At 41.7% G+C, this 25,602-nt stretch overlaps 3 protein-coding genes across 8 annotated transcripts; 1 reads left to right on the forward strand and 2 right to left on the reverse strand.

Moving 5' to 3' along the window:
* The first annotated feature begins 27 nt into the window (after positions 1-27).
* On the forward strand, positions 28-17,932 carry LOC124174456 (zinc finger protein GLIS3-like). 5 transcript variants are annotated; one of them, XM_046553640.1, is made up of 8 exons: positions 28-332; positions 448-653; positions 10,679-10,839; positions 12,433-13,326; positions 14,109-14,437; positions 14,560-14,721; positions 15,838-16,273; positions 17,333-17,932. In XM_046553640.1, exons 4-8 carry the CDS (start codon positions 12,438-12,440, stop codon positions 17,437-17,439), a joined length of 1,923 nt encoding a protein of 640 aa, XP_046409596.1. In that variant the 5' UTR covers positions 28-332; positions 448-653; positions 10,679-10,839; positions 12,433-12,437; the 3' UTR covers positions 17,440-17,932. The 5 variants fall into 5 exon arrangements, with proteins under 5 accessions (XP_046409596.1, XP_046409592.1, XP_046409591.1 ...); XM_046553636.1 differs by lacking the exon at positions 10,679-10,839 and having other exon boundaries at positions 28-346; XM_046553635.1 differs by lacking the exon at positions 10,679-10,839.
* A 108-nt stretch (positions 17,933-18,040) lies between these two features.
* Positions 18,041-22,704, reverse strand: LOC124174465 (GILT-like protein 1). Of its 2 annotated transcripts, none has more exons than XM_046553653.1 (6): positions 22,577-22,704; positions 20,478-20,645; positions 20,214-20,381; positions 19,420-19,623; positions 19,115-19,270; positions 18,041-18,315 (listed from the first exon to the last, which is right to left on the reverse strand). In XM_046553653.1, exons 2-6 carry the CDS (start codon positions 20,565-20,567, stop codon positions 18,214-18,216), a joined length of 720 nt encoding a protein of 239 aa, XP_046409609.1. In that variant the 5' UTR covers positions 20,568-20,645; positions 22,577-22,704; the 3' UTR covers positions 18,041-18,213. The 2 variants fall into 2 exon arrangements, with proteins under 2 accessions (XP_046409609.1, XP_046409610.1); XM_046553654.1 differs by having other exon boundaries at positions 20,478-20,659; positions 22,577-22,655.
* Positions 22,705-24,339: 1,635 nt separating this feature from the next.
* On the reverse strand, positions 24,340-25,550 carry LOC124174466 (cytochrome c oxidase assembly factor 7 homolog). Its single transcript, XM_046553655.1, has 3 exons — positions 25,334-25,550; positions 25,107-25,241; positions 24,340-24,915 (listed from the first exon to the last, which is right to left on the reverse strand). The coding sequence occupies exons 1-3, from the start codon at positions 25,434-25,436 to the stop codon at positions 24,446-24,448; spliced, it is 708 nt and encodes a 235-aa protein (XP_046409611.1). The 5' UTR covers positions 25,437-25,550; the 3' UTR covers positions 24,340-24,445.
* Between the last annotated feature and the right edge of the window lie 52 nt (positions 25,551-25,602).

Here is a 25,602-nt window from a genome sequence, read left to right on the forward strand (position 1 = left end):
GCTCAGCAACGCATCGAGCCATCGCTTCGTCGGGCCTATAGACGCCTGGTCGAACATATGTGTCCTTCGGTATCGACTGGGCTCTTCGTTCGGGAATCGACGATACGTGCGATGGCACGCTGTAATCTAACTACAATCGCCAATACGAATATCATCGCCGCGGAAGTTTCAACAGTGAATTTGCCATGGCATCAGGTAATTGTGATGAGAGTTCGCAGCACGCACAGTGAAACCTCGCGCTTCGTTTATCTCGTAAGTCAAGAGATACCTGGAACGAGAGAGAGAGGGACGAAGAGAGAGGCGCCCGACTATCTCTCACGGTACTCCAGTCTGTACGGATCTCAATGTACATCGTCGTCTTTTCTTTTTTTTTTTTTTGTCTTGTTTGTTTTTTATTTTATATATATATATATATATATATATATATATATCTTATTCCTTCCGCAGCTGCACACTGGCAAACATACTCGTGTATTTGTAATTTGGATAACGTCACGGTACGCGGTGCCTAGCTCTGTCATTCTGTGGTCCAGACGAATTTCATTGTGATTCACAATTACATCTATATATAACCCACAAGCAACCTCACGCTGTAATCACGCTTATGCTCGTCGGCTCGTTTCCCATCACTGGGCTCAGGAAGAAGGCGTCGAGTACGTATTCAAAATACATTATATGTGTGTCTGTGCCTATATTCACACCCGTAGCAACGGATGTCCGTGCGAAATCGCAAGAATCGTGTGTGTATTGGTCATATTCGTCAAAATCAAGTCATCAGGACTTGTATGTACAACAGTACGTTAAGAGCAGCGTACACTTAACTCACAATCAGCTGACAAACTTCCCAAATATCTTCGAAGCGACCATGTCAAATTTGGGAAATAGAGTGGAACGAACATTCCTTCAGTATCACCCCTGACTATAGAATTGTAGGGCAAAAAGTTGAAAAATCATATAAACTGCACTGCGGAGACCTTTACCTGCTTCACGATATGCAGGACCAGCGAAGTAAAATTTTCTGTGGTATACAGTGCCAGTTTTCACTTCAATAATCAGGCTCGTGTATAGGGTAAAAAAAATTTGCCAGTCTTTTTTATTAATAGTGCTAATGGTTATTTTCGAATATTGTTTTACATTCACAGTATTTTAAGTATTTCCGATTTCTAAGCTATAAAGTATTCCTCAATAACTACGGTTACATCGCCGGTTCTGACGATATGAGAACCAGAAACGAGGAATTTATTCATTTATGGATGTGCCGAAGCGCACGTTCGGAAAATAAGACTGAGCGCGAGTACGCAAAACTTCAAATTCATGTTTTAAGATATCCAAATCTACATCATGGAAATATATCTGACGGTCAGAATGAAGCTGGTGAACGGAGCTGTACGTAATATGTTTGCGTATACCGAACCTAGAAACCTAGTGTTCTATATTTATACCAGCCCAGTCGTTATGCAGGACAGATTAAATTTCATCCTAACTTTTTCTTTTACAAGGGGAAACGCTGTACTTGATAAGGCTTATTATTACTCCAACGAATCAACATGAGAGCCCCTTCTGAACTTTTAAATCAGCGTTATCGTAATTTAGGTTTGAAGAAGTGGATATATGTCGTTCTCGCTGATTACCCAAAACTTCATAATGTATACGTCTCTACCGTGTGACCATATTTATTCTGTCAAGGTTTACAGCCAGGCAAAATCGTAGCAGAGCCTAGCTCGTGCGATCCAGTGGGTTTAGTCTAGAGTAAAATATGTTTAATGTATGTGCATGCCTATCGTACATGTAGCACAGCATACGGTGCATTCGAAGGTAGCAAGGTTCCTTTTTTTGTGATTCGGTTAATGACGGGCCTAGCTGACCAATGTGCGCATACAATATTGTACCGATGATTGAATATTATGACTTATATGAAAGTTTTCGGTAAGAAAGTGGACCCTCGGAAAGAAATCTCTCGTTGTGAACGCCGGTTTCAGCTCTCGATATTACTTTGTCTTTTTTATTCACGTAAACGGAGAAAGTACAGGTATGTTCATTGGCCGGTAGAAGACTCCTCGCAGCCGAGCGATTAGCTCTCTCGAAATATTACAGGTAAATGATCGTGCGAAAGTCAAAATTACAAAAAAAATCACGCGAATGATGGACAGCCCGATCCACAACGCTTGTCTAATCACCTATTATTATGCCGTGAATTAAAGTTGAATTTCTCAAACTACCTACCGAAGCTACTGCTCCTTATAACTTGCGAAAGGTTGATGCTGTGATGACAAACAGGCTATTGCGTGCATTCTGCTTTTTGCAATTTATTTCAGGAATCTCTCCCAATTGCTTTCATATTCCTTTACCACACCAGAAATCATACATATAATTATGTTTATGTGTTGTAAAAGTTCTGGAACTTTCGTAATTCAATATTGTTCTCAATCGACTTTGACTCGCGTTGTGAAATCGTTACGCAAGATGGCTTCGTTGCAAATTATTCGTAGCCTTATCAGCTAGTAGCCAAGATTTGTAGCAACGATATCAATCGCTGGTCCACACAAGGCCGATCGCATATGTCAGAGCTTTGTCGTACGCAGCAAAGTCGCCGACACGGTAAGTGTAATGAACCAACGAAGATACGCTAATCCAGTATGTATATACAATAGGCCCAAGTCAGCCAATGAACAGTAAGAGTTTGAAACGTGATCGGAGTATTATCGTGCGACAGGTTCGTAAATTCCCCTGCTAATTTCTATAGCTCTAAGGTATTACTCGGGCGATTTGAGCGCTCTTTTTTATGTGCCGTAAATTTTGTCTGTGAATACAACACATGACGCAACGTAGGCGCAATATAATTGACTATAAAGACCAAGAATTGAACGGGAAATAAACTTGTTGTCGAGACTACAAGTTGCCCGGTGTAATAAATTGCTTGTTTCTACTTCCGTAAAATTATATATGCGCCCAATTATTTCGAGACGATGATCGAGGTGGTGATTCATTCCTGCAATTTTGCAGTGAAAAAAAATAAATATATTATACAACCATTTATTATGGAAATTATGCCGGAAACAGGATTGTTTAGAACCAACTTGATCATCGAATGATTGACCTTAATTATTTTGTTTTTAATTTTCTTTTTACGATTGGTCGACTTTGCCACTTCAAAAATTTTCATCAATACCTATGTCTCTGTTTTGAACCGATTATACGTAAATGAAATGAATACTTGATTATGTTTCGGGTCCGATATTTTTGCAAAATTTACTATCCATAAGGAAACTAACATAATTTTCACGCATGTAAAAAAAGAGTGTTCCGATTTTATCTTCAAATCTCATGGAAAAATAAATTTAGAATTGCAGCTCTGTATAAAAGACAAAATCGATCGTTTGCTAATCTAAAAAATAATCTGTGACAGTTCGAATCTAGCCTTGCGCGATCACTTGACATTGAATACCCCGTGTATTATTACCATCGAATTCAATGAGAAACAATGCGCGTTCCTCCAAAAACATATATATGTAAAATATATATGCTGGCAGCCTTGTAATATGATGAAGTGTTAGCAATATTTTTATATTGTTTTATGTAAATTCCGGACTGTTGATAATACCCCGATGAATCAGTATTTGCACTTTGGCAAGATGAAAGACTATAGACATTTTAGCGAAAGTATTATTCTTCGTTTAACGTGACGACTAAAGAAATACCACGCACAGCCAAATGATCATTATTATTACTAGTGCTATCATCGTCGATCTTAAAATTATCTTCAGTCGGTACAAAATACTGGAATTCTGCACTATAAATCTGTGATAACCTGAAACGATGCACAACATGATACATTGTGGGTTTATTTTTCCGTAAATCGTTGTATTTGTTAAAATAACGATATTTTGACGGTAATAAATACTTGCTTATCAGCTCGTAAGCTATTATGAAACCAATCGTTCCTCATCGAGAGCCCGTGATGACTGACCGCGACACACATTGATCCGACAAATGGAACGACTTTTCTAAAAGTGCATTAAGTATGTATGTTTAAAGTTTCGTGAAAACTCGATGGAATATTTTTGACTCGGGTAGATCACTGCGGTAAGATCGTAAATAAATGATACGATTAAGGAAAGAAATAAAGTAAGAACCGATTACACAACGAGATCGCAAAACCGGCGTAACAATCTGCGTCATCGATTCGAAAAGAAATCGGAGTTTACCAAAATCGACAAAATAAATAGACGAATAAAGAGAAAAAAAAAATAAATAAATAAAGAAAAAATAAAAAAAATCTCCCCGTCAAACGAAAGCTAGCTGATACATACGTTCTCTAAATATTCCGGTGCTCATATGCATACTGCGTATATTTCAACCGGGCAGGTGTCAGCAAGCTGTGAATCGTTAGAAACTTTTATTTCGCACTCTCCATCTCGCCTTCCGTCGACCGTCCGCCGTCTGCATCGAAATCACACACACGCCAGTGATCGTGAAGAAGTGTGAAGCGTACGTCCGGAAGTTATCAGAGTGTGAACGCCCTTCGAATTCGGATGTGCGTCGACTGTGTTCCTCTGCACTCTCTTAAGAGCCGTTCAAAGTTCCAATTATACTGGTAATTGGAGGGCATGACGCTCCCGTTTGTATCAGTCTACTAGTTTGAATAATACACACCGAGCAGCGGTGTAAGAAACGTCGAGAAACCTAATTTCACAGCCCAGAAACGAGGATGATGTTGCCGTGGATGGATGATCAAGGAAACGGCGACGCAATGACGAACCGGTCCTAACGGTAGTGCGGGACCCCAGGCAACATGTCAGGGGACTTTAAGGAGGCCGAGGATAACAATAATTCTGCATTTAGAGATTCACGCCGGTGTACCACAAGCTCTGACAACCAGGTCGCGCTGTCGTTCTGTCAATGAGAAAGTAATTCTCAACTTTGTACGACGCGATATCGTTACACGAGCGATTATAGAACGGAGTCTAATCGCGTTTCCTTGCGGGGTGGGGGTACAGCTTGAACGGTCTAAACTCCTACCTATTTTTAGAAGTTTTTTTTAAAAGAAAATGCAAACACTTGGAAAAATTTGAGTTTGAAGGCTTATTTATTTATACTTTCAAGCATATTCCAAAAATTTTTCATTCAAATTAATAACAGAACGGCGTCATGGCGCAGATTCCTCGCTCAATCTTTATTCGGACGACCTGAAATTTTGATACAATCTTTAAAACATGTTTATCGATCCGACCGCGTGGCTGAATCTTCAAATTTCAATCCCTACATTTTTTTGTATATTTTTTTCAACAACTTTATGGTTTAAACATGAAATTTGTGGTTCATAAGCGTATACATTTGAAACTATATTTTTTTTTAATGTTTGGGCTACGAGCTCGAACATAAAAAGTTGTTTTAAACTCAAAATTTTTTTTTTCATTTGTTACAAGCTGGACAGTGATGTCAGGAGGTGCGCCATCGCAAAAGCCCTCGAGTTCGGAGTTGATCACTACTTATACACGCCATGCCGCCATTTTGTTATTAATTTCAATGAAAAAATTCTACAACATTCTTGAAATTGTAAATAACAAAGCCCTCAAACACAAATTGCTCTGACTATTCTCATTCTCTTTAAAAAAGAACTCCTAAAAACAGGTATGATTTTAAACCGTCTAAGCTGTACCCTCCTCCCATAAATGATGATCGTCTTTATGCACCTTCAGCTTAATGAAGCATGTTCAGCGCTTCTATGTCTATGATGAAAAAATTTGCTCTTGCATCAGAACCAATCTACATATTTGTGAATGACCTGCGGATCGATCGAGGACAACAAGTCGCACAAACGGCATTCAACGCGAATGGTATTTACGTTGAATTTCATCGATAATAAGCAGAGATGCGCAATGTATCAGTGTCCTTTGGCAACGTGTTTTTCTCTATATTGTTTTTATTCGTATAATTATTCCCTGAAACAGCTGTTATCAATCAAATACGGCAAATCACTTGGTCGTTATGTTTTTCAAAAGCTCGCGAGTTTAACGTACGCGAGTGGATGCCTAGTTTCTTGGTTGATTAACTGCGGTAATAAATACGCAAGTTTGACAAAGCCCATTAATTAGGCAAACCACCTGATACATCAAACGGTCCGTGTTCTAAAATCTTACATTATTTTTATTATCTTTCTTGTCTCGAAAAGGTGTTCATAGTTGTCGAGGATGTTCAGTCTTGGCGCCGTGCTCGGAGTGGAAAGCAGCACGCGTACGTTAGACGAAATTTGGTCTGCCTACAACTAGGCGCGGCTCACACTGATACTGTCCGTTTTCACATGCCGGAATTGTAATTCATTTTGCTTTACCAAAATAAAAAATTTCTCGGTCATGTTCCTAGATATCGTAGCGTAAATTCTTGTTAAAGGTATTCCAAAAGTTACGCGCTTCGCATATTTGCGACAGACAAGTACGTTTCCATGCCTCATTATTTTTATAGATGAAAATTTTCTACTAACATGTTACAATTGCATTTCAACTCGACCAAGATCGGCAGTTACAAGTATACAAGGATATTCACTTTGTGTGGAGCCTTGAACTTTCCGGTTGTACGTGAGTGAAATAACTGCCGGTACAAAATTTGATTCTCATAGGTTTCAGTTAGGTCGATAGTGCCTACACTAATAACTAAATAAATTACATATAACATAATTTTTTTCTCTACAACTATTTACTCACAATCGATTGAGAAATATACACAAGGTGTTGACTTTCAAATCACGCAAGCAAATTCTCCTCATTCGTTCCATAAACGTAGAACGAATTGCGCGGCTCGAGACTTATTAGCATACGTGATAAAGTGTTTTGTTCCAATACTTGAACCACTGTTTTCTTCGCACTTGTGTACTTGTTTTTTTTTTTTTTTTTTTTTTTCCTTCTTTTCCTCTTTTGCGAAGCATGGACATTAACAAGAAACTTCGGCTCGGTCTGCGCACGTGATACGTCAGGATTCAGGAAAATATTTATCAATCGAACGTATCGCCGAGTGCAGGTCCGTCTTGAGAGATGGAAAAAAATTGTAGCTTCAGTCGCGTTGTCAGCCGGGCATAAATCTGTATTTTTTTCTTCTTATTTACCTCCTCGTCTCTCCTCATTTTAAATCTCGGGTAAACGTATGCGTCTACGTCTCTCCACTCTCCGTTTCTCGAATCCATATCCTTCTCTCTTTCTCCTCGTCGCGTAGAAGTGCAGCATTATTTCACGAAACACGTGCACGCAGATACGAGTCCCCAGTATGAACGAGTATGACAGGTGCCTCGAGGAAAAGAGAGGAAAAAATAATATAAAAAAAAAAAAAAAAAAGCAAGAGAGAAAGTGTAAAAAAAAAGTAACAAGAAAAAAGCCGGGACAGGGGCGAGTAAGCTGGTGAACCAGGGGCGAAGAAGAAGGAGGGACAGAGCAGCGTAACATAAGCATTGCAGAGGGCTGGCAAGCCACATGTGTCACTCGGTTGATCATTTACTTACCATATGACATATATATCTGCCCGAGGAATAGTCGTGCGGAGAACGACCTACCACCACAATCACCAAAATATTATTATTGCTCGCGTATATATATGTATACACACAATATAATCTTCTATAACGCGTCGTACGTAAGCCTTGGGAATTACTGTCAGATTTTATTCCAAATGTTATTATATCCCACCTAGAATCATGCATGTAAGAAAACATTTTTTATTTAAAAATTTAACTGTAGAATTTCGACCGTATATGCATGGCTCGTTATGCATTAATTATGCGTAATATCGAGATGTCCAAAGTTTGCCTTCCGAGCAACGTGCCGTGCTTTCGTAATTACATTCCTTGATCGTGTCTAAATAATTCACTGTTAATTTGAATCGATTACTTCGACGTATATATCCAAACGACTTTCACTCGTTGGGATCAGTAATTTTAAGATAATTATATACTTCTTTATACATGCATATGCGTGTAACGCCGTTTACGCAATTATAGAAACCTCTCGCATTTAGTCAACCGTTGTTTGACTTTTGCCTTGCTTTTTCGATCTTTGCAATTTGTCCTAACGCAACTTTGTATGTGGCGCGAATGAATACAAATTGATGTTAGTATTCTTGATAGTTTAACACATCCGCCTAAAGACACGCCATTTTTCGTTTATTCATAAACATGGTTTTCTTTTTTTTTTTTTAATTCTCAACAACGTTAAAAATATTTACACCAGTGTTTTCGTTTCATCTTTTTTTAATCCGCTTAGCCTTGTTTTTTTTTTTTACTAACATTTGTTTCCTCCTCCATCGGACCGTGAAGTAATTTATTAAATACCAAGTAATAAACAGTATATTAACGCCTAGGTGTGAAATATTATTCTTCGGTATAGGATATAGAAATGAGTAACCGTTAATTTCATAAAACGGTTCGAAGGCCACAAAATTTTGGCAGGTTTAATTTTTTTGCAACCTTATTGTCACGGGGAATGCGGAAAAAAACATACCTCAAGGAATTAGCGATAAAATCCACTTGTAATAAATGCGAACCCTGAATCCGCTAATTTCTACACTAATCACAAATTTATCATATACCCGGTAGATATTTATTTTTCTTGGTTTTGGACGCCTCGGGACAAACCGCAAAACAGCAACGGTTACGATGTAAAATGAGAAAGGCTTCGAAAATACTCTCAGCTGTGGGTACTTTCAAGTATCGAAGAAACACTTCCACAAATTTTAACATTCATTCGCAAGTCAGACACATCGAGACGTGATTCAGCGTACAATTGCCATGATATCAGCTCCGCTTGTACGATGCGTGGATTTTACAAGTTGAGAAATAATGAATATTCATCAACCAGTGAAACAACAATGTCTGCAAACATCGCCAAGCTGGAAATATGGAAAAATTTACACATAAGTCGAGTACCAACATGCTTCGTCTCGTTGGAAGTTTCTTGCACGATCCGATCGCACACCTTAAGATTACGTAGAACGATTTAGCTGAGCCTCGGATGACGTCTAGAGATTGTTACAAACGTGAAAGGCAACGTGACCGTGCAACGAGATGAATTCATGTCCGTGCCAAACATACTTTATACTCGTTTAAAACCCTGCTGAAATTCAATCCAGGTCTGTGCCGAGTTGAAACACAATATTCACACGTAAAATATCGCATTCTCGCCGCGTGTAAATGTTCGAAAAATGTCTGAAACAGAGCTTCGAAAACTAACAAGTCTCTCTTAACTCGATCGAGTTTTCTCCCTTTTTTCCTCCTTTCCGTAACTGAGCCCATTTCGGTCTAGTCGGGTCGACACGGGGCCCGAACCATGGGGCTGAAATCGTCAGGAGTTTACATTTTGCGGACCCGTCTACGTAACGTCGCGTCACGAAGGTTCGGGGGAGGTCCCGGTGATTCTTGGCGATGTAAATCTCGCCTCCGTGAAGGAATTAAGTTCACCGTGTTTCTTGACACCATGCACACTCCGCCTACGAGGGAGAAAAGCTCCGGCTACCGAAACGATCTTCCTCCACCGGTCGTGGCACATGTAGACGTGTACGTATATTATTTCATTTCACAAGTCCGTTAACGCGGGGTGCGGTACGTCGTGCAGCCCGTCGACGAATTTGACAGGGGGCAAAAAACCAAGCACAGTATATATGGCACACGCTCGGTATCCCATCCCCTGGTGTATTGGTGGCACATTAACGAACGCGGTTTACCATGTTTGTGAATACCGCCGCAGAAAAAGCAACCGAACCGGGCGGAATTTATGCCGCTCGAAATAATCGCATCAACGGTTAATGTAATTTAGGCATGACGCAGCCCGCTAGTTGACGTTTTAATCCGAACCCAATTACGGAAACGAAATGATAGAGACGTGCCCCTTCGATTTTAATTCGAAACTCGGATTTCCTTTCTTACGACACGCCTGAATTACGATACATAGGCGACATGGCGACTGAAGAACAATCTCACGCATGCTTCGTATCCATCCTTCGAATCTATAATTCTCTATCGCGCGTATGTAAATCCGACACGAAAGCGCAGGTGAAAGGGGGTTTCTTCCCTGACGGACGCGACGAATCGTCGAATCGGCAACTCGACCCGACGTTGAAGCATAAAACAGGTTTGCCGAAGGCGTCCATCACGATCGTGTCTGGTTGGAATTTGCGTCGAGGGTGCGGGCGCGACGGGATATGTCTTTGTAGGCTTATTCCCCCGACCACGCGACACACGTTGGCAGCATCCACCCAGAGGCGAGCCGCGGCGTGCAAGAAACTAAGAAACGTCGCTGCGCTCGAGGGGCGCGTATTTATAATGCATGCGTACAATGCGAGTGACGAGAGGGCAGCGTTGCTATCGTACACGATGGACCGCAGCCAGCTCGGTACACTGACGCGTGTACGGCAGCTGGTGCACCGGTTTTTTGCCGCACGACTCTAACCCGCGGCTCGAGCCCGAACCTGCGCATACGAATCGGAGCAAAGGCGTTCCTCGACTCCCTTCGACTCGGCTTTCTCTCGCCTAAAAAGCTCCGCTCCTTGCTGCACCAGCCCAAGGTCCAAGGCTCGCACCCTTTCCAGTAGGTATATCTCGTGAAATCCGTGAGCGCGCCCCGCGGGCTCATAGTCGTCGGTTTTGTCCGGGATGCATGGGCTGGACTGGATGCGATTTGCTCTTTTTTTTGTAACGCAGGTTCGGACGAAGGAAGGAAGGTGAGAATTGACTGATCGGTAAGGTCCTGCATCTTGAACGAGAGGGACGAGTGCGAGGCTTCGTGCAGTCCGGAAGGTGGCGAACGACACGTGCGTGCCAAGTGCATCATCTGCGGGGTGTCCGGCGATTGAGCGTATCTCGTACGTATATGCGTTATGGCCGAAACGCTATTGACTGAGAAAAGACATGGGGGGGGGGGGGGGGGAGTCGTTAGCGATTTTGCCTGTCTAGGTCGGTAGGTCAGGTCAAGTCGTATCTTATTGGATTCGAGACATAGGCATATAGTCGCTTTTGGAGCGGGCAGCTTTGCAGATAAGTTTGCCGGGAGGAACGAACTGTTTGCAATATGAACTCAATTAGTTGTTCGCTTCTAGCGAGAGAATTCCGTTTCGGTTATTGATAACGAAAAGAAAATTCTATTTACGTAGCGATTCTCCTTGTCTATGAAATCACAATATATTCACTGTCAATTAATTTTATCCACCTGGAATGAATTTTTTCATCGAATCATTATATTCACGTATGAAATAAGGATGTACACTGTACAGGCAATCGTTATTAAATTCATGTATAAGTTTGTCGTGTAATTACTGAGATTGAAAGTTTATTTGTTTGTCACACGTTTGATTACGAAAGATAAAGCGTGGCGATATTGGCGTAGTTATCGTCTCTCCGATGACGTCTATATTAATGTTTATAAGACGTGGCAAGAAATTCTCGAAAAATTGTGGCGGTTGCACACCAACGTCCCGCCGTTATCGTATAGTCTGCACATTCCGGGAAGGCAAAGTACTCGTTGGATAAAAATATCAACCGCCAACCTGAATAACAAATGATTAAATGTTTTAATATTACAATGAAACGATATTGCCATTGCTGTAAAATAAATTTAAGAAATAATCTTCAAATTTCAAGTATCAGGTACACTTCCGAAACTCTTATACCTAACACAAGCTTTTATAAGCAGTAAAAACCGCGTGTACAAGCACATCGCATGCCTGGAAAATTAGCTCATCCGCATGTCGTATCTGGACCGCCCTTCTCCCTCAAGGCACTCGGGTCACGGAGCGAAGCGTGTTCGTTGTCACATCCATTGAATGTCGTGAGACGACAATTGACGATCGGGTACAGTTCCCGGCGAAGGCACCAGACATTCGTTCGCGTTGTCGTAAGCCAGGGTGTAACGTGGGGCACCGAGAAGGAAGGGCGAGGGAGGGAGAGGAGGGGTGGGGGCGGGGGCGGGGGTGCAAGAAAGCCAAGATGATGGACGACCGCGCAGATGTCAGTCGCGCGGTCCGAGCGATAACGATGAGCCGACCCGGAGCAAGCCAGAGAGCACGCATGGCACGGAGGCGTCGGGACGAACCCCCGTGGCGAACGTGCCTCGGACAGAGCGCCGAGATGGATGCTGCGGCGTCGAACTCGAGCCACGCGAGTGGGCGGCGCCGGCGGTTGCGTCGTCGCTCGTTTCGCCCGAACCCTTCGGGCAGCGGTGCTGGAAGTGGGGGTGGAGGGGCCTCTCTTAGCATAGGGGAAAAACGATGCAACTTCTTGCGGCGTCTCGGCCGCGAGTCTTCTTCGTCCTGAGTCCCGTCAGTTACCCTCCGGCCGCCCTAGCGCGTACACATATATTGTAATAACCGAAACGCCTCGAGCCCGCGGGTCATGATTTCCGACTGAATTTTCCCCGCGACACCGACCACGTATCGCAAATAAACGTTCCACTACCCTAGGCGTGATGCACCTGGAAAAGTACGCCAGTACCGGCGACGAGGAGCACCGTCATCCCCTCGGCAACGCCGCTCAGGAAGACTTCCAACGATCCAACGGCTCTCTCGCGAGCCAGACCTGCTGGGGTTCCTCCGTCAGCGAGGCCAGCAGCCTCTCCCCCCTTCTCCTGAGCCCTCGGGACCCCGGTGACTGGGAACAGTACGGCACCACCCTCCAGTACACCTGCTTTCCCTATCCACCGAACTCCGCCGCTCCTCCGAGACCGGACAGCGCGGCCGCCGACGCGATGCCGACCTGGTGCTGCCTCTACGGGGAGGCCGACGACGCCGCCGCCGCCGACGCGTCGTCTTCGTCTCGGCACAAGCTACCCTCGATGGGAACCGCGTTCTCCAGGTCCTTTTACCCCCCGAACACCACCGCCGACTGCCCGACGAGCTTCGGTTCGCAACTTTACGGTAGCCAGCAGCAGAGCCTCGCCAATGTCACGGACGAGTTCGACCTGAGCCTTATTCGCGGCGACCCCACCTCCCTCTTCGCCGGAAACGGATCGCCGCCCTGCCCGACTCCCTATCTGGACGACCTCCAGGAGGAGCTGGATCCCTTTGCCGGATTTAACAACTCCTGTTACGCGGTTGGACACCTCGTGTCCTCACCACCGACACCCGCGTCTCATGGATCGACGACGTCGACGTCGCCTTACTACCGGAACAGGGGACAACTCAACGGAACTTCCGCCGCCTCCACCTGCCTCCTCGACGAACCGTTGATCGAGAATAGCAACCAAGTCGTCCTGCCGCAGGACGAGGGACTCCTTCTCGCTAACGACCGTGAGTCCATGTTCACCTCGACGTCGCCCACGATTCCGGATACGATCAAGTTGGAGGCTCCGACTGTCGGTAGGTAGACCGAAACTCGATTTTACTTGTTGACTTGTTTTTGTAATATGATTTATCGTACAGCATTTTTGTGCCGTTCTTGAAAACCGCTGGCGAAAATTGAAACCCACGATTTCTCTTATCTTGCACGCATACTCGTTATGATAGTCGTAGTGTTATGGGATTCGCTCGATGCGCGCAACTGGTTCGTCTCGAGAAACAAACATAGCTTGATCGTTTAGGTTTCGCCAGCGCGAAAACTATATAACACTACTCGATATCGCTTCGGACGTCACGACTGTCGTAGATATAGCGAATAAATTGCATCACGTGAGCTCGATTATCTCACCAAACGTTAAACTTTGACTCGGTGATCGGCCAAACATCTAGTTTACTTGAAATACCAAACAACAGCACTGCCGTCAGACGGTAAGATGTTTGTAATCCATATTCTACCAAGGGTACAGTAAATACGCATAGTATATGGGATACGAAAAAATACCTTCATATTATTCGACAAAAAAAAAAAAAAGAATTTCACTGATTCAATTAAATTAAATAAAATAAATCATCGGAGGTTTATCGATAGTTTTAAGAAATTTGACTATAGATACATCGAATTAGGAACAAAACTTAATAACGTTCTAAACTTCGATTTTCGCGGGTATCCTGACGTAGGAAACAAAATTTGGAGAAAAAAGTCCCCCCATTTCTTCATCTGACGACGAAGCATGTATACAGGTGAATACCAATTGGTGGCAATATCAATTCGGAGCTAGATGAGAATCGTGTTTTGTCCACAGGCTGTTCCGTAACAGAGGATTCCTCATTCGGGCCGACTTACCAGTGTCGGTGGATGGACTGCGGATGTGCTTTTCCGGAACAGGCGAGTTTGGTGCGGCACATTGAAAGGCGGCACGTCGAGTCATCGTCGTCGGGAGCTCACAGTCACAGTAAAAGAATTCAACGGGATTCAACGTCTGGCGAAACCGGCGCCATGGTGCCAAACGCACCTCAGGACGAGTTCGCCTGTCTCTGGGAAGGATGTCCGCGAGCCAGGCCCTTCAACGCGAGGTACAAGCTTCTCATCCACATGCGGGTGCATAGCGGAGAAAAGCCCAACAAGTGTCCGGTGAGTACCTACTTCCGCTCATTTCTGTCGCCGGATTTGAAAACTGGTCCAGCGGCGCGGCTGACCGAATCGCGAGGAATTAGCATCGTTGTGACGGTACGGTAACTGGTGCAACGATTCAGTTCGCAGGCTGCAAAAAGGCGTTCTCGAGGCTGGAGAATTTGAAAATTCACCAAAGATCGCACACCGGTGAAAGGCCCTACGCCTGCCAGCACAGAGGCTGCTCGAAGGCCTTTAGCAACAGCAGTGACCGCGCGAAACATCAGAGAACGCATTACGACACGGTAAGAAATTCACCTTGCACATTTTTCTTTCCTTGTTATTCATTCGCGGCTAAGACTGCGGAATATACAACCCGTTTTGAAGGCGCGGTGATCTTGCATAAGGTCCCAAAACCAGTACGGGGCCCGTGTTACAATATAAATCCATGTTCGATAAAAAAAAAAAAAAAATTATAAAAAAAACATACACATTAATTATGTGCTTCTCGTTTTTCGGTATCCTCAATGTCAAACTTTTATCGAAGCTTGTTGGGTCCCGAAACTCGTCTCATACTCGATATTCGTTACGTTCCTGTGGGTGTTCATCACGACGATTAAACGAATTCTTTGAATTTTAAAAACGTTGCAATTATTGAAAGTCTTTCGAAGCACGAATTGTGGCACGTGATGTGATCATCCGAAAATCTTATTTATCGTTTGACGTACAGAAATTCTCGCATATACCTTGAAAAAAAAAAAAGTTCTTGACGCCTCATTGAATTTTGATAAAATGAACCTGGGGCTTGAGGAAGTGAGAAAAAAAACAACGTGTTTCGAAGATATTTGCATACGCGGACATATCGCAGGTTAAAAAACAAATATCAGAGTATGCGGTATAATGAACCATCGTTGTAACATTTGTCATACTGGTGACTGCTTTTGGTGGTGACTGAATTTAATGTGGCTTCAGGAGCCTAAGACGTTTTGATTCGAATGAAATTATTTACTTTGACGAAGATGACGACACACTGATAATGTTAGCATTATAAAATGTTAATTCTGTAATTCAAGACTACGCTGATTATTTCAAAATAAATTCATGTTAACCAACAGCTTAATGAAATAATCACACGGTCTATGCCATACCAATTTACCATACTTTCCAGATATTTCGTACTTTATCGTTCCCTAACGGAGGCGGGTGACAACCTTCTAAGCAACTCGAATCATTGCGGCGTATCGATTACCTTCTGAATATTAGCGCGCCGTTTACGCATGGCGAAAAAAGTGGCAAAATATAAAGACAAACAAGAGTACCAGCTTTGCTCTGGGCGTCAATAATTTGAAAATTACTTGTCGCTGCACATCCTGTCTGCCATGCGAGGTCAAAGCTATTAGGAATCACGTTAATCCTTTCAGAAACCGTATGCGTGCCAGGTGAGCGGTTGCGGAAAGCGATACACCGATCCGTCCAGCCTTCGTAAACACGTCAAGAACCACGCGGAACCCGGTCCAGGGTCGTCGGGTCCCGGAAGCAGAGGATCGAGCAACGGGATGTCGTGCAAGGCCTCTTCGACGCGTCTAAACTCCGGTCCAGCAGCGCAACGGCTTCAGCAAAAGACGTCGTCGATCGGGGTGGACGTCGCTGCAACGGGGACCACCTTCCGTCCACGGTTGGGATCCGATCTCGATCTCGGGATTCACTACGAGGACGAAGAGCTGCTCCTCTCGACCGTATGCGGCGAGGATCGCGTCCCAACCCCTTTGGACGAACGCCACGAGTACATTCCCTTCGAGTCCGTGCGACGTTTTCTTATCGGAGACGCAACCCACGTAGAGGTCACCGACGCCACGGGTAAGAATCAATCAGTAATATTATTTCTTTACCGCAGGATGATCAACGATAGTAAATATACTACGATTCGTACTACGTTGAATTTTTCCTACCTTCGAGGTAAAATTTGTTAAATTTTCATTCCTGAAGTGAGTTCATTTCGTATTGCGTGAGTGATAAGCTGCGAAGTCAGGAGAATAATTAACCCGAGGGAAAACCCTTTTAACCACTCTTTCGTACCAAATACCCCTGTGAGGAATCACCTTTGAAGTGATGGGAGTGAAGTACCTCACGGGTTTGGCGCCACGATATTATCTCGATGATCCAGATGCATCGCGTAGTCGACTGCAGAACTCGTACTCGTTACACGTATAGTGTACAGCAATGCACGTAGTGCAGCGTACACCTATACCAATGTACGAACGGAGGGTCGAAATACAGAGAAAAGCCGACGATTTCTTTGGTTCGTGCAAGCGACGTGAAAGATAAGCCACGCAAGTCGTAACAATAAACACGAATAGTCGATGGCGGAGTTGGGGGGGGAGGCGATGCATCGCGGGCTGAGGGGGAGAAGTGCACGTGCGGTGTTACGTGCATGCAGCTTCTGTCCGTTCGGTGCGTTTGCCCATATAACTGAAAAATAATCGTTCTAAAACTAACGACAACGCGATAATAATAACCGCGTCTGGACGAGCGTCCATCTTGAATCTCAGAGGAGGTGTCGCGCACCCCACACAGAGAGTTAAAATAATATTCCTTTCTTTTTTGACTGTGCATGAAAGCACGCGCCATAAGTTGCCACGTGCTACACACGCGCCCAACTTACCGACCAATGAATCTCGGTATTTCATAAATACACTCACTGCAACATGGATTAGGCTGGTTTCCCAATAATACATCAAGTTTCTTTCTTTCACATTTTTCTTCTTTTCCTTTCTTTTTTCCTCTCATCTTTTTTCTTCCCCCCGCACCGCACTTCTTGTACGTATTTGGTATTTACGTCGGTGATACCCAAGCTGGCGCGACGTACCCGTTAACGGAGTATGATAAATTGATGGTTTGAAAATTACGTGTTTCCAGTTTATGCGGAAGGCGATGTCTCTGACTTTCAAGAACTGGGATCCGATATCGAGCAACAGTTTCTGGAGCTGAGTAATTTGGACGAATCGGTATTTATCGGAGGTTAATCGATTTTTTCCATGATAGGCGAGGCGATGTAGGATACAGCGTATGTTAATGTTAGGTATGGGTATGTAACGATGACCAAAAAACAAATGTGCCAATAATACATTATGATCTCAATGCTCAAACGATCAAATTATATAAAGTAAATGTATATTAGAGTTTAAGAATGTTGTGAGAATTATTTTAAAGCACACTGTAAGTGCGATATGTGGATACTCGATTGAAACGTGTTCTGTACATTATGCTGTATCGCACAGTGGACCAATATTACGCGTGATTTTACCAAAGTACTTCCCATTAAAAGAATATATTAGAACGAATTTATCTCGAGAAGATTAATTTTTATACATTCATATTTCACGTAAGAAAAACACGTGAGAAAAAAAAAATTGTTTCTGTATATATAGACGTGTATGCCGATATACTATTTTGTATATATAAACTTGTACATAAGATAACGGAAATTCTGTAAATATATGATAACTTTTTTTATCACCGGCAATTGTTTGCTATTTCCACAAAACTACATATTTCGCTACTCATTAATTATAATCTTAGGCTTCATTTCTGGGTTAGAAAATAAAGTTGTAAGCAAAAATAGCATTCGGTTTTAATTACGTGGAAAATATATTTAAATTGATGAACAATTTTATAATATTATAGGTTATTGAAATGAGTGGTACCAAAATGTGACGGTAAGAATATTTAAAAATTCACATCTTTTTACTCTGTTTGAATTGTAATTCCGAGAAGTAAATACTAATTCATGGCACTGTTCAGCCGCTACAATTCAATGGCTTGTTATGTTCAGGTATGTGTTTACAGACGGTAGCTGTCAAGTTGCGCAGCGCGCCTATTTGATCCTCTTGCGAGTATGCCTGAAAGAGAAATTAGACATGCACGTTAAAACTTCTGCTGAGCATTGTTCGCAATCATTATGAAATATGTCTAATTTGAATTGTAGGTCAAAACTGATTTAGCCCGATGCGATGTGTCTGTTCTATTTATCATGAATTTTCCACTCCTCTATATTTATTCCCCTCTGTTTTCCGTAAAAATATTCCATTTGCAAAATCTCTCAACTTCTGAAGACAAGTAACATATTTGTTTGAGTTCTAAGCTTTTGACTCTGAAGCATGCTGCTATCAATTCTTTCTTATTCAAATTATTATTTTTGATGCATGTATTAAATTTTTTTCCATTTCACAGACAATTAAGTTTGAGAAGAAGGAACCCAGTCCATGACATTTCCACTGTAAAAGTAAAAATGTTGAGAGCAAGATCTTTTATTTACGACTTGGAGTTTTTCTATTATTCTGCAGGCAGGGTCAATCGTAATCTTTCTAAACTTCTTGTATTGTTCAAGTTTTGCAATAAAAGAACTGACTGTGAGAAAAAGTTTCCTGCCGCGTTCTACATCCAGTTCCACTGGAGAAGTGACAAAAACTTATTTTAACTCTCTCAACTTAAACGGAAACCGGTTCGTCTGTTTTAGATAAATCTGAAAACCAGTTGAACAAGCTCGGATAAATTAACAGTAGAATTGATTGTGAATTGAATAAAATTAGCACAGTAATTGTTATTTCTGCAAATCCGGTGTATCAAAGGCACTCCACACGAACTGTTTTAGCCACCAAGATAGCGAAAACACTCTGACAAATCGAAGTCTCGACTCACCCTGTCGACCGTGATGGTTGGTACGAAACTCAAGCTTGGCTGTAGAGCCAGAGTTTTGTCACCGTAAGCTGCGAGCAGCTCATCTCCTGCTACGGATGAGATGCAATTTTCTACTAACGATACGTGCTGCGTATCCATGCCAATCGTTTGTAGACACTGTAATTGGAGCAGAAATTCCTCAATTTTTATCTTCACCACCGCGGTGATAGTTTGTCTTATTTAGTTTCATTGCGTTGTGTCTCTCTGTTCACGTATGTGTAGAACGAACGGACGAGCTTACGTAACCGAGTGTAATTGCGGAATACCTGTGGAACAGCAGTGGAAGGATTCCTCGCCTGCATCACGCAGCCGACAAAATTGACTAGATCCTGTTGCTTGTTGGTTCTCTCAGGGTTTGTCAAGATGTCGTTTATGCCGCAAGCTTGCGCTTTATTGCCATAGCATTCTTGTGGTCCATGTTGACAGGTGAAATGCCATTTTTCAACCCCATTACTAACGTACTTTCCGTGCTAAACGTTCGGAAACGAATCAAAAATTTATTTCAATTTTTCATCCTAATTACTCTCATTTTCAGGGATAAAATCAAATATTACGCAATATAAGCGTACATTTTTCTCAAATATGACGGGTAAACAATTTGAAGTATATGCGAACGCTGGTAACCTTCGCAATTTCGACGATACGTACTGTGATAATCTGTCTGCCTTTTGACCCCCACCCAAAGCAATCTAAGTGATCTGAACTCGTAGAAACATCTCTATAACGAGATGCGAAGACGTTACATTCATCATTCATTGATAATCGTAAATTGTATAAATAAAATTAAAAGCAGTCCTACGATTACCTACACGGAAAGAAAAATATTGTAGATTTTACATCTCCTGTGGTGAATATATGTACAGCACTTTTTTTTTGGAGTTCAATGTATAATAATTGTGGCAAGATTTACAAATCCGATAATAAGAGTTACAAAACCAATTTCAAGAGTTGAAATATGCTTAGGTAGGTCTACCACAATTGATGGAGATTTTACTCCAAAGATGTAAAATCTACATAACATTTTTTTTTTTTTTGTGCACATGTGCGCTTTCTGACTCACCGTGGCTTTGCCGTAAGGAATGTAGTTGACGGTAAAAAAGCTTCCAATATCACGATACGCTGGGACTAGTTGATTTCTGACAAACTGAATGCTATCGCCGCAAAGGGATTCGTAGTACACGGTAATATCCACTGGAGAAAATGAGGGTCCACCAGTCGTATCAGACCTCTAAAGATTCGATGAGAAGAGAATAAACAGAACAATATTATTAAACGGTCCAAAAATCGGATCTGGAGCAACTCTCGGTTTAAGATCACAACTTACCGCAGAACCGCAGACGGCGATGATTACTGCGGCTGTTACCAAATAATATTGGCTCACAGCAGCGTGAGGCTTGACGTAGTACCACCTCATGCTTGCGAGTTACGGGCTCGAGTGAACGATGGCAAAGTGGTCAGTACGTATTAAGACGAATGAACTGATGCCGAGCAGCTGGAATATAAAGACTGCGGTGGGTCGTATTTGGTTGGAATATCGTTTATCAGTCGGCGATTCGAGACTCGAGTCAACATGTGCGTGACTATTCCGTAAATACTTTTCCTTATCTTGCCGAGAGTATTATTGCTCTGCCCCCTCGTACTTTCCATACAACAAATGTCGTCTTTGTGGTTTCCCATTGTCTTTTTTGTACAATTTGATTTCGCAATCGAAATAAGTGACTCATCTTAAGATGCTGACCTTTTTTTTTATCCATCCATTATTTTCGTAATTCGCGCAATTTTACTGTGAGTGATATTCAATCGATAAGGAAATTTTTCGAATATCCGACAACTATGTGTGTCGAGGAAAGAATCAACCGTCTGTGGTTATGCATTATCACAACAATTATGTATTTGTAAATCACAAATTGCATGGAATATACGATTGCTAATCGTAAGCTGAAGCAGGAGTTTCACAACGTGGAAATACAGTCGCCAAGGCATTACCGCAATTGCGTAAAAAACTATTAAGCTACTAGCGGTTAATATTGCTTTTTACCCATCCTACGTACCGTATGCGCCTATCGTCTCAGTCACAGCTGCGAAGCCGTTCTCTTTACTGGTGATCAGGCCGTAATACTATTTATACACGATCGTGCGAAGCCTCGTATTTTCAATTCACAATGTGGTCGGAATGCCAGCAGCCAGAAAATAATTATCACTGTTAACTCTTGTGTGCCATGCCTATTTCATCCTGTATGTTCTGGGTAATTTCAGCACCGGTAATTCGAGTATAATTCATGAAACCGGACTCGACGATATGATTGTTGTAAATCAAATATTGTTTTATTTTTGTGTCAAGTACGGATTAAAACGTGTAGTGTGTGTGGTTTTTGTCACATAACGGTTTCTGACTAATCAATTATCAATATGCGTTTCATCGGATCCAAATGTGGAAAAATATAATTAATCTATCAGCTAGAGTCAACTATCGTCTTTCTTTCCGTGATAACAGCTCCTTACAACTTATATGGTATATCAAGAATATTTGACGGAGCAAACGAAACTTCTTAATCAATCCTGAACGCAATGTGCTATAAAATGGCTATATTGAGATGACTGTGAGGAATGTTTTAGTACCACATCGATATAATTCGAGAAAGTATAAAAGATCAGACATTATAAACTTGCAGCAACGATGTAATTCCGATTTAATGTAATGCATGTAATCGGTATGAGTATACCTGCAAAAATAAATATGTATATTTTCACAATATACGGTTAAAATTACCGAAAATATATTTGTATTGTAAGAATATTCATCATCGAGTGTAATTCAAACTGAGTTTCGATCGAAATACGCAATTTCTATATATTGACTGGTGTATTGACTTTCACGGTCCGAAAAACCGTTACTCAGAACTCTCTAGCCGCACAGCATACGTATTACTTGTGCATGCCTACCGCAAATCCAAGTTGCAATAATTTTTCACAAAATTCCGCAATCTTTACGATACACGCCAGATATTACTTTACGAAACTGACCGGGTTTCGATTTTTTCATCGAAGCGATCACTATTGAAAAAAAATCTCGCTCTATTCCACAGGCTGAGACACATAGGTACTGTAATATATAGGAATAAACACGCGCAGGCGAGTAATATTATATTTCCGGCAATACGTCGATTACGATTTAAACTTATAACTACACCGATTTAAATTGAGTTAATTTTAAATCCCCCTCACGTATGCTTTAGTCATACGATAAACAATCTTCAGCTGCCGACACTTTTGAATAACAACTGCATGTGTTTGCGTCTAGTATACATGCGAGTTTGATCATCGCTTCTATAATCGAGAATCGAGATTTGTCGTTTTATAAATTCCAGTTTAGAAATACCAATTCTAGATCGGCCGTTATAGGGTCGAGTTTTTAGTACATACCTGAGTATGGAAGAGAACCTCGACCGCTTGTCCAACTCTGCTGACGCCGACCAGACTGGCGACAGAACTGGCGTGGTAACCAACTGCACAGTGTTTCTCGAGAGACACGTTTGTCTCAGGAATTTTTACTCCATGTTTTTGTTTGCGTGTAATTTTGTACCTTCGCAGATCGCTGCGAGGCAGTGGCGGAGTAATCGCGAAGTCTATGGATTCAGACATTTTTAAATTCATTTTTTAACTATGGCAAAAACTAGATGAAATAATATATACCAGCAAGGCCGCTCCTACAATGTAGTAGGAAAATATTTGTTCACTTATTGCCTTGTTACCTGGGTACTTTTTAGGTTACATTCAGGTGTTTTGAACACGTAATTGGATTGCCAAAATACTTGCGTAATGGAAAAAGCAACTGACTCGGATATTGGTATTTAATCAGTTGTTGCTTTGCTGTAAAATTTAAGTATATATTCATACATAGGTATGTGTGTTGGATATCCGATTGTGGGCGTTGATCGTGTCCTTATACACTATTGGCGTGTTCGTATCGTAATCAGAACAATTAGTTCATTGCGTGTTAATGAATCTCGGGGTTGGATTTTTAGAAGCAATCCTGCAGCTTACTTCTAAAAAATTGTGAGCTAGTGAGGATATTGTATACATGGATTTGGACACCTTCACTAGATGTCAAAAAACTTTTACCCCAAGAATGTTTTATATGATAATCGACAAGTTCAAATTGGAAGAACTTGTTATTCGTAAGACTAATATACGTTATAATTATTACAATCCGTTAACGATGCAACAAGCCGATTGTGATAGCATTTTCGCAGATGTGGTTGTGGGGAAATATTGAAGTTCTTAACATTATACGAGAAAAATTGTTTCTCTTTCAGTGACCATAACTCAACAAAAGCAAGTGCTGTCTTGAAACCATGTGAAAAGCCGTTAATCTAATTGATCTTATACAATTCTTACTAACCATTGTCAATTTATCATATTATCAACACAGACGGCAATGTAAAAGCACAGTTTGATATTACTGTAAACACTGAAGTAGGAATACAGGTATAACTAGAGGTTGATCACTAACTGCAATTATTTTCATCATCATTCGTAATCCTTGAATTCATTCGCAATTATAGATTTATGTATGTAGTTTTCAATAGCTATCAACAAGCCAAATGCTTAGGTACTGCAGCTTTAATCATGAGAACTCTAATCAGCATGCTGAGACTACGTTCATGACTGTCCTCCGCGAGTTCTACGTCGTATTTGCAATTTGCACGACAAAGCATCGCTTCATTATATTCTTATGTTAGTTAAACTCTATCTGACTCGGTTCTTTGACCAGACGCTAGTCACATTCGTGCGCCTGTTAATAGGCCACTGAGGTGACGTGAGAGCGAACATTCATAAATTCATTTGCCACGATCAACGCAATATCACCTAAGTAGCTCCTTTTACCTATAATCGAAGTCAATCGATATCATTGTAGCCTTTTGCTAGCCCTTTTCTAACTTTCTATGGAAAACGCAATTATACTCTACATTTGCCTGTGAATTTTTTAATTTTCAAACCATTTCGGATACAGGAACAGAAGAAACTTACGGATTTTGCGATAATCTACAGATTTGAATACCATTGAAAGAAATGTGAACCTTGATCATCTGGGAGGTGTTTTAAAGAATTTCTGTTACCAGATTAAAGAGAGTAAAATGAATGTTTGTAATACCATACTAGTAGGTAGATATTCACAACAAGGATTAAACTAAAAACAATTAATTTATTGCTATAATTGAAAACAAATAAATGTACATAAATGTCAACGAAATAAGTCTCAACAATTTATCAAACGTACTGGCAGTCACGTTAGCTTCCCATACCCTGCTGAAATGGTATATGTTTGGTCTCTTGCAAGGCCCTTTGAATCGAGAGTGCTCGTTGCTTGAAGGCTTCGGCAAGTTCAGAATTTTTCTGAACTCCGTCGCCACGTGCATGCATTTGTGACAAGTTGGCGCAGGCATATGCGTTTCCAAGCTCGCAAGCTTTCATCGAAGCCTTGTAAGCTTCCTTCATGTTCTTTTCCAAGTAATCCGGAACCCCGCCAAGATAGAGTCCTGACAGGTAGTAGCAAGCTTTTTCCAACTTGTGCTCGTGGCAAGTTTTGTGAAGTAAATCAAGCCCCGTTGGAAAATCTATGGGAACTTCTTTCTCTCCAATTTTAAACGAGGACGTTGCCACAATTCCTGCATGCGCACAGGACATCATGTCTCCAACATCGCATCCTTTTTTCAGATACTTGTAAGACTCTGTAGGTGATTCCGCATCCAGACCTTTGCCTTTGTAAAGAATTAACATGAAATTGAAAAAAAAAAAAACCAAACACGTTACAGTTATTAAATACGGAGTAGTGGGATGCTTTATGAAAATTTTTACGTTCAAGCCTTTGTTTAACATTAAATTTTCTGTAATCTTAGCTGAAGTTCTGTATACCTATTTTAGAACAATCTAATACAGGGATTGATCTCACCGATTAGTGCATAACCTCCAAACTTTCGGCAACTGTGGGCAAAGTTTCTCTCGTCACAATTTTCCTTGTAGATTTTGGCCGATTTTTCATAATCCTTACTTATACTCTCTTCGTAATCTCCAAGGAGGTGACATGCTGAATAACATAACACAGAATGTGAAAATTGAATGCTTTTAAACGCGCAGCGGAAGTCGGAAATGAGGTTATAAAAGGAAGGGTGGTATTACTTTCCGGGTTTTTCTCGTTGAGACATCCGAATTTGTATTCGATGTGAAGGTTTTTAAGATACTCTTTCACCTCTTCAGGGCTCTTCAAGTTGTAGCCAGCCATGCCCTGTCACGATAAATCCGCAATATGAATTAAAAAGACGACATTAGAACGAGAAAGATTCGCGAGAGAAAATTGGAGACAATCGAACCTTGAGCGCCGTCGGCAAACGAGATTGACGAGACCGGGTGTGCGCAAGTTCGATATCTCGAATTACGGTGCTCGTCTC

This window comes from Neodiprion fabricii, chromosome 1 (genome assembly GCF_021155785.1).
Source record: "Neodiprion fabricii isolate iyNeoFabr1 chromosome 1, iyNeoFabr1.1, whole genome shotgun sequence".
Lineage (NCBI taxonomy): Eukaryota > Metazoa > Arthropoda > Insecta > Hymenoptera > Diprionidae > Neodiprion > Neodiprion fabricii.

What these genes read in the sequence shown, in the direction of transcription:
- LOC124174456 (XM_046553636.1), top strand. Translation starts at nt 605, where the DNA reads ATGCTCGTCGGCTCGTTTCCCATCACTGGGCTCAGGAAGAAGGCGTCG. An exon ending in GTTGGAGGCTCCGACTGTCG is followed by an intron (nt 13,327 to 14,108) that starts GTAGGTAGACCG and finishes TTTTGTCCACAG; the next exon opens with GCTGTTCCGTAACAGAGGAT. An exon ending in AGAGGTCACCGACGCCACGG is followed by an intron (nt 16,274 to 17,332) that starts GTAAGAATCAAT and finishes ACGTGTTTCCAG; the next exon opens with TTTATGCGGAAGGCGATGTC.
- LOC124174465 (XM_046553653.1), bottom strand. Translation starts at nt 20,567, where the DNA reads ATGAGGTGGTACTACGTCAAGCCTCACGCTGCTGTGAGCCAATATTAT. An exon ending in TCGCCGTCTGCGGTTCTGCG is followed by an intron (nt 20,382 to 20,477) that starts GTAAGTTGTGAT and finishes TCGAATCTTTAG; the next exon opens with AGGTCTGATACGACTGGTGG. An exon ending in CTTCCACTGCTGTTCCACAG is followed by an intron (nt 19,271 to 19,419) that starts GTATTCCGCAAT and finishes CTCCAATTACAG; the next exon opens with TGTCTACAAACGATTGGCAT.
- LOC124174466 (XM_046553655.1), bottom strand. Translation starts at nt 25,436, where the DNA reads ATGGCTGGCTACAACTTGAAGAGCCCTGAAGAGGTGAAAGAGTATCTT. An exon ending in CAACGAGAAAAACCCGGAAA is followed by an intron (nt 25,242 to 25,333) that starts GTAATACCACCC and finishes TATGTTATTCAG; the next exon opens with CATGTCACCTCCTTGGAGAT. An exon ending in TGGAGGTTATGCACTAATCG is followed by an intron (nt 24,916 to 25,106) that starts GTGAGATCAATC and finishes TTCTTTACAAAG; the next exon opens with GCAAAGGTCTGGATGCGGAA.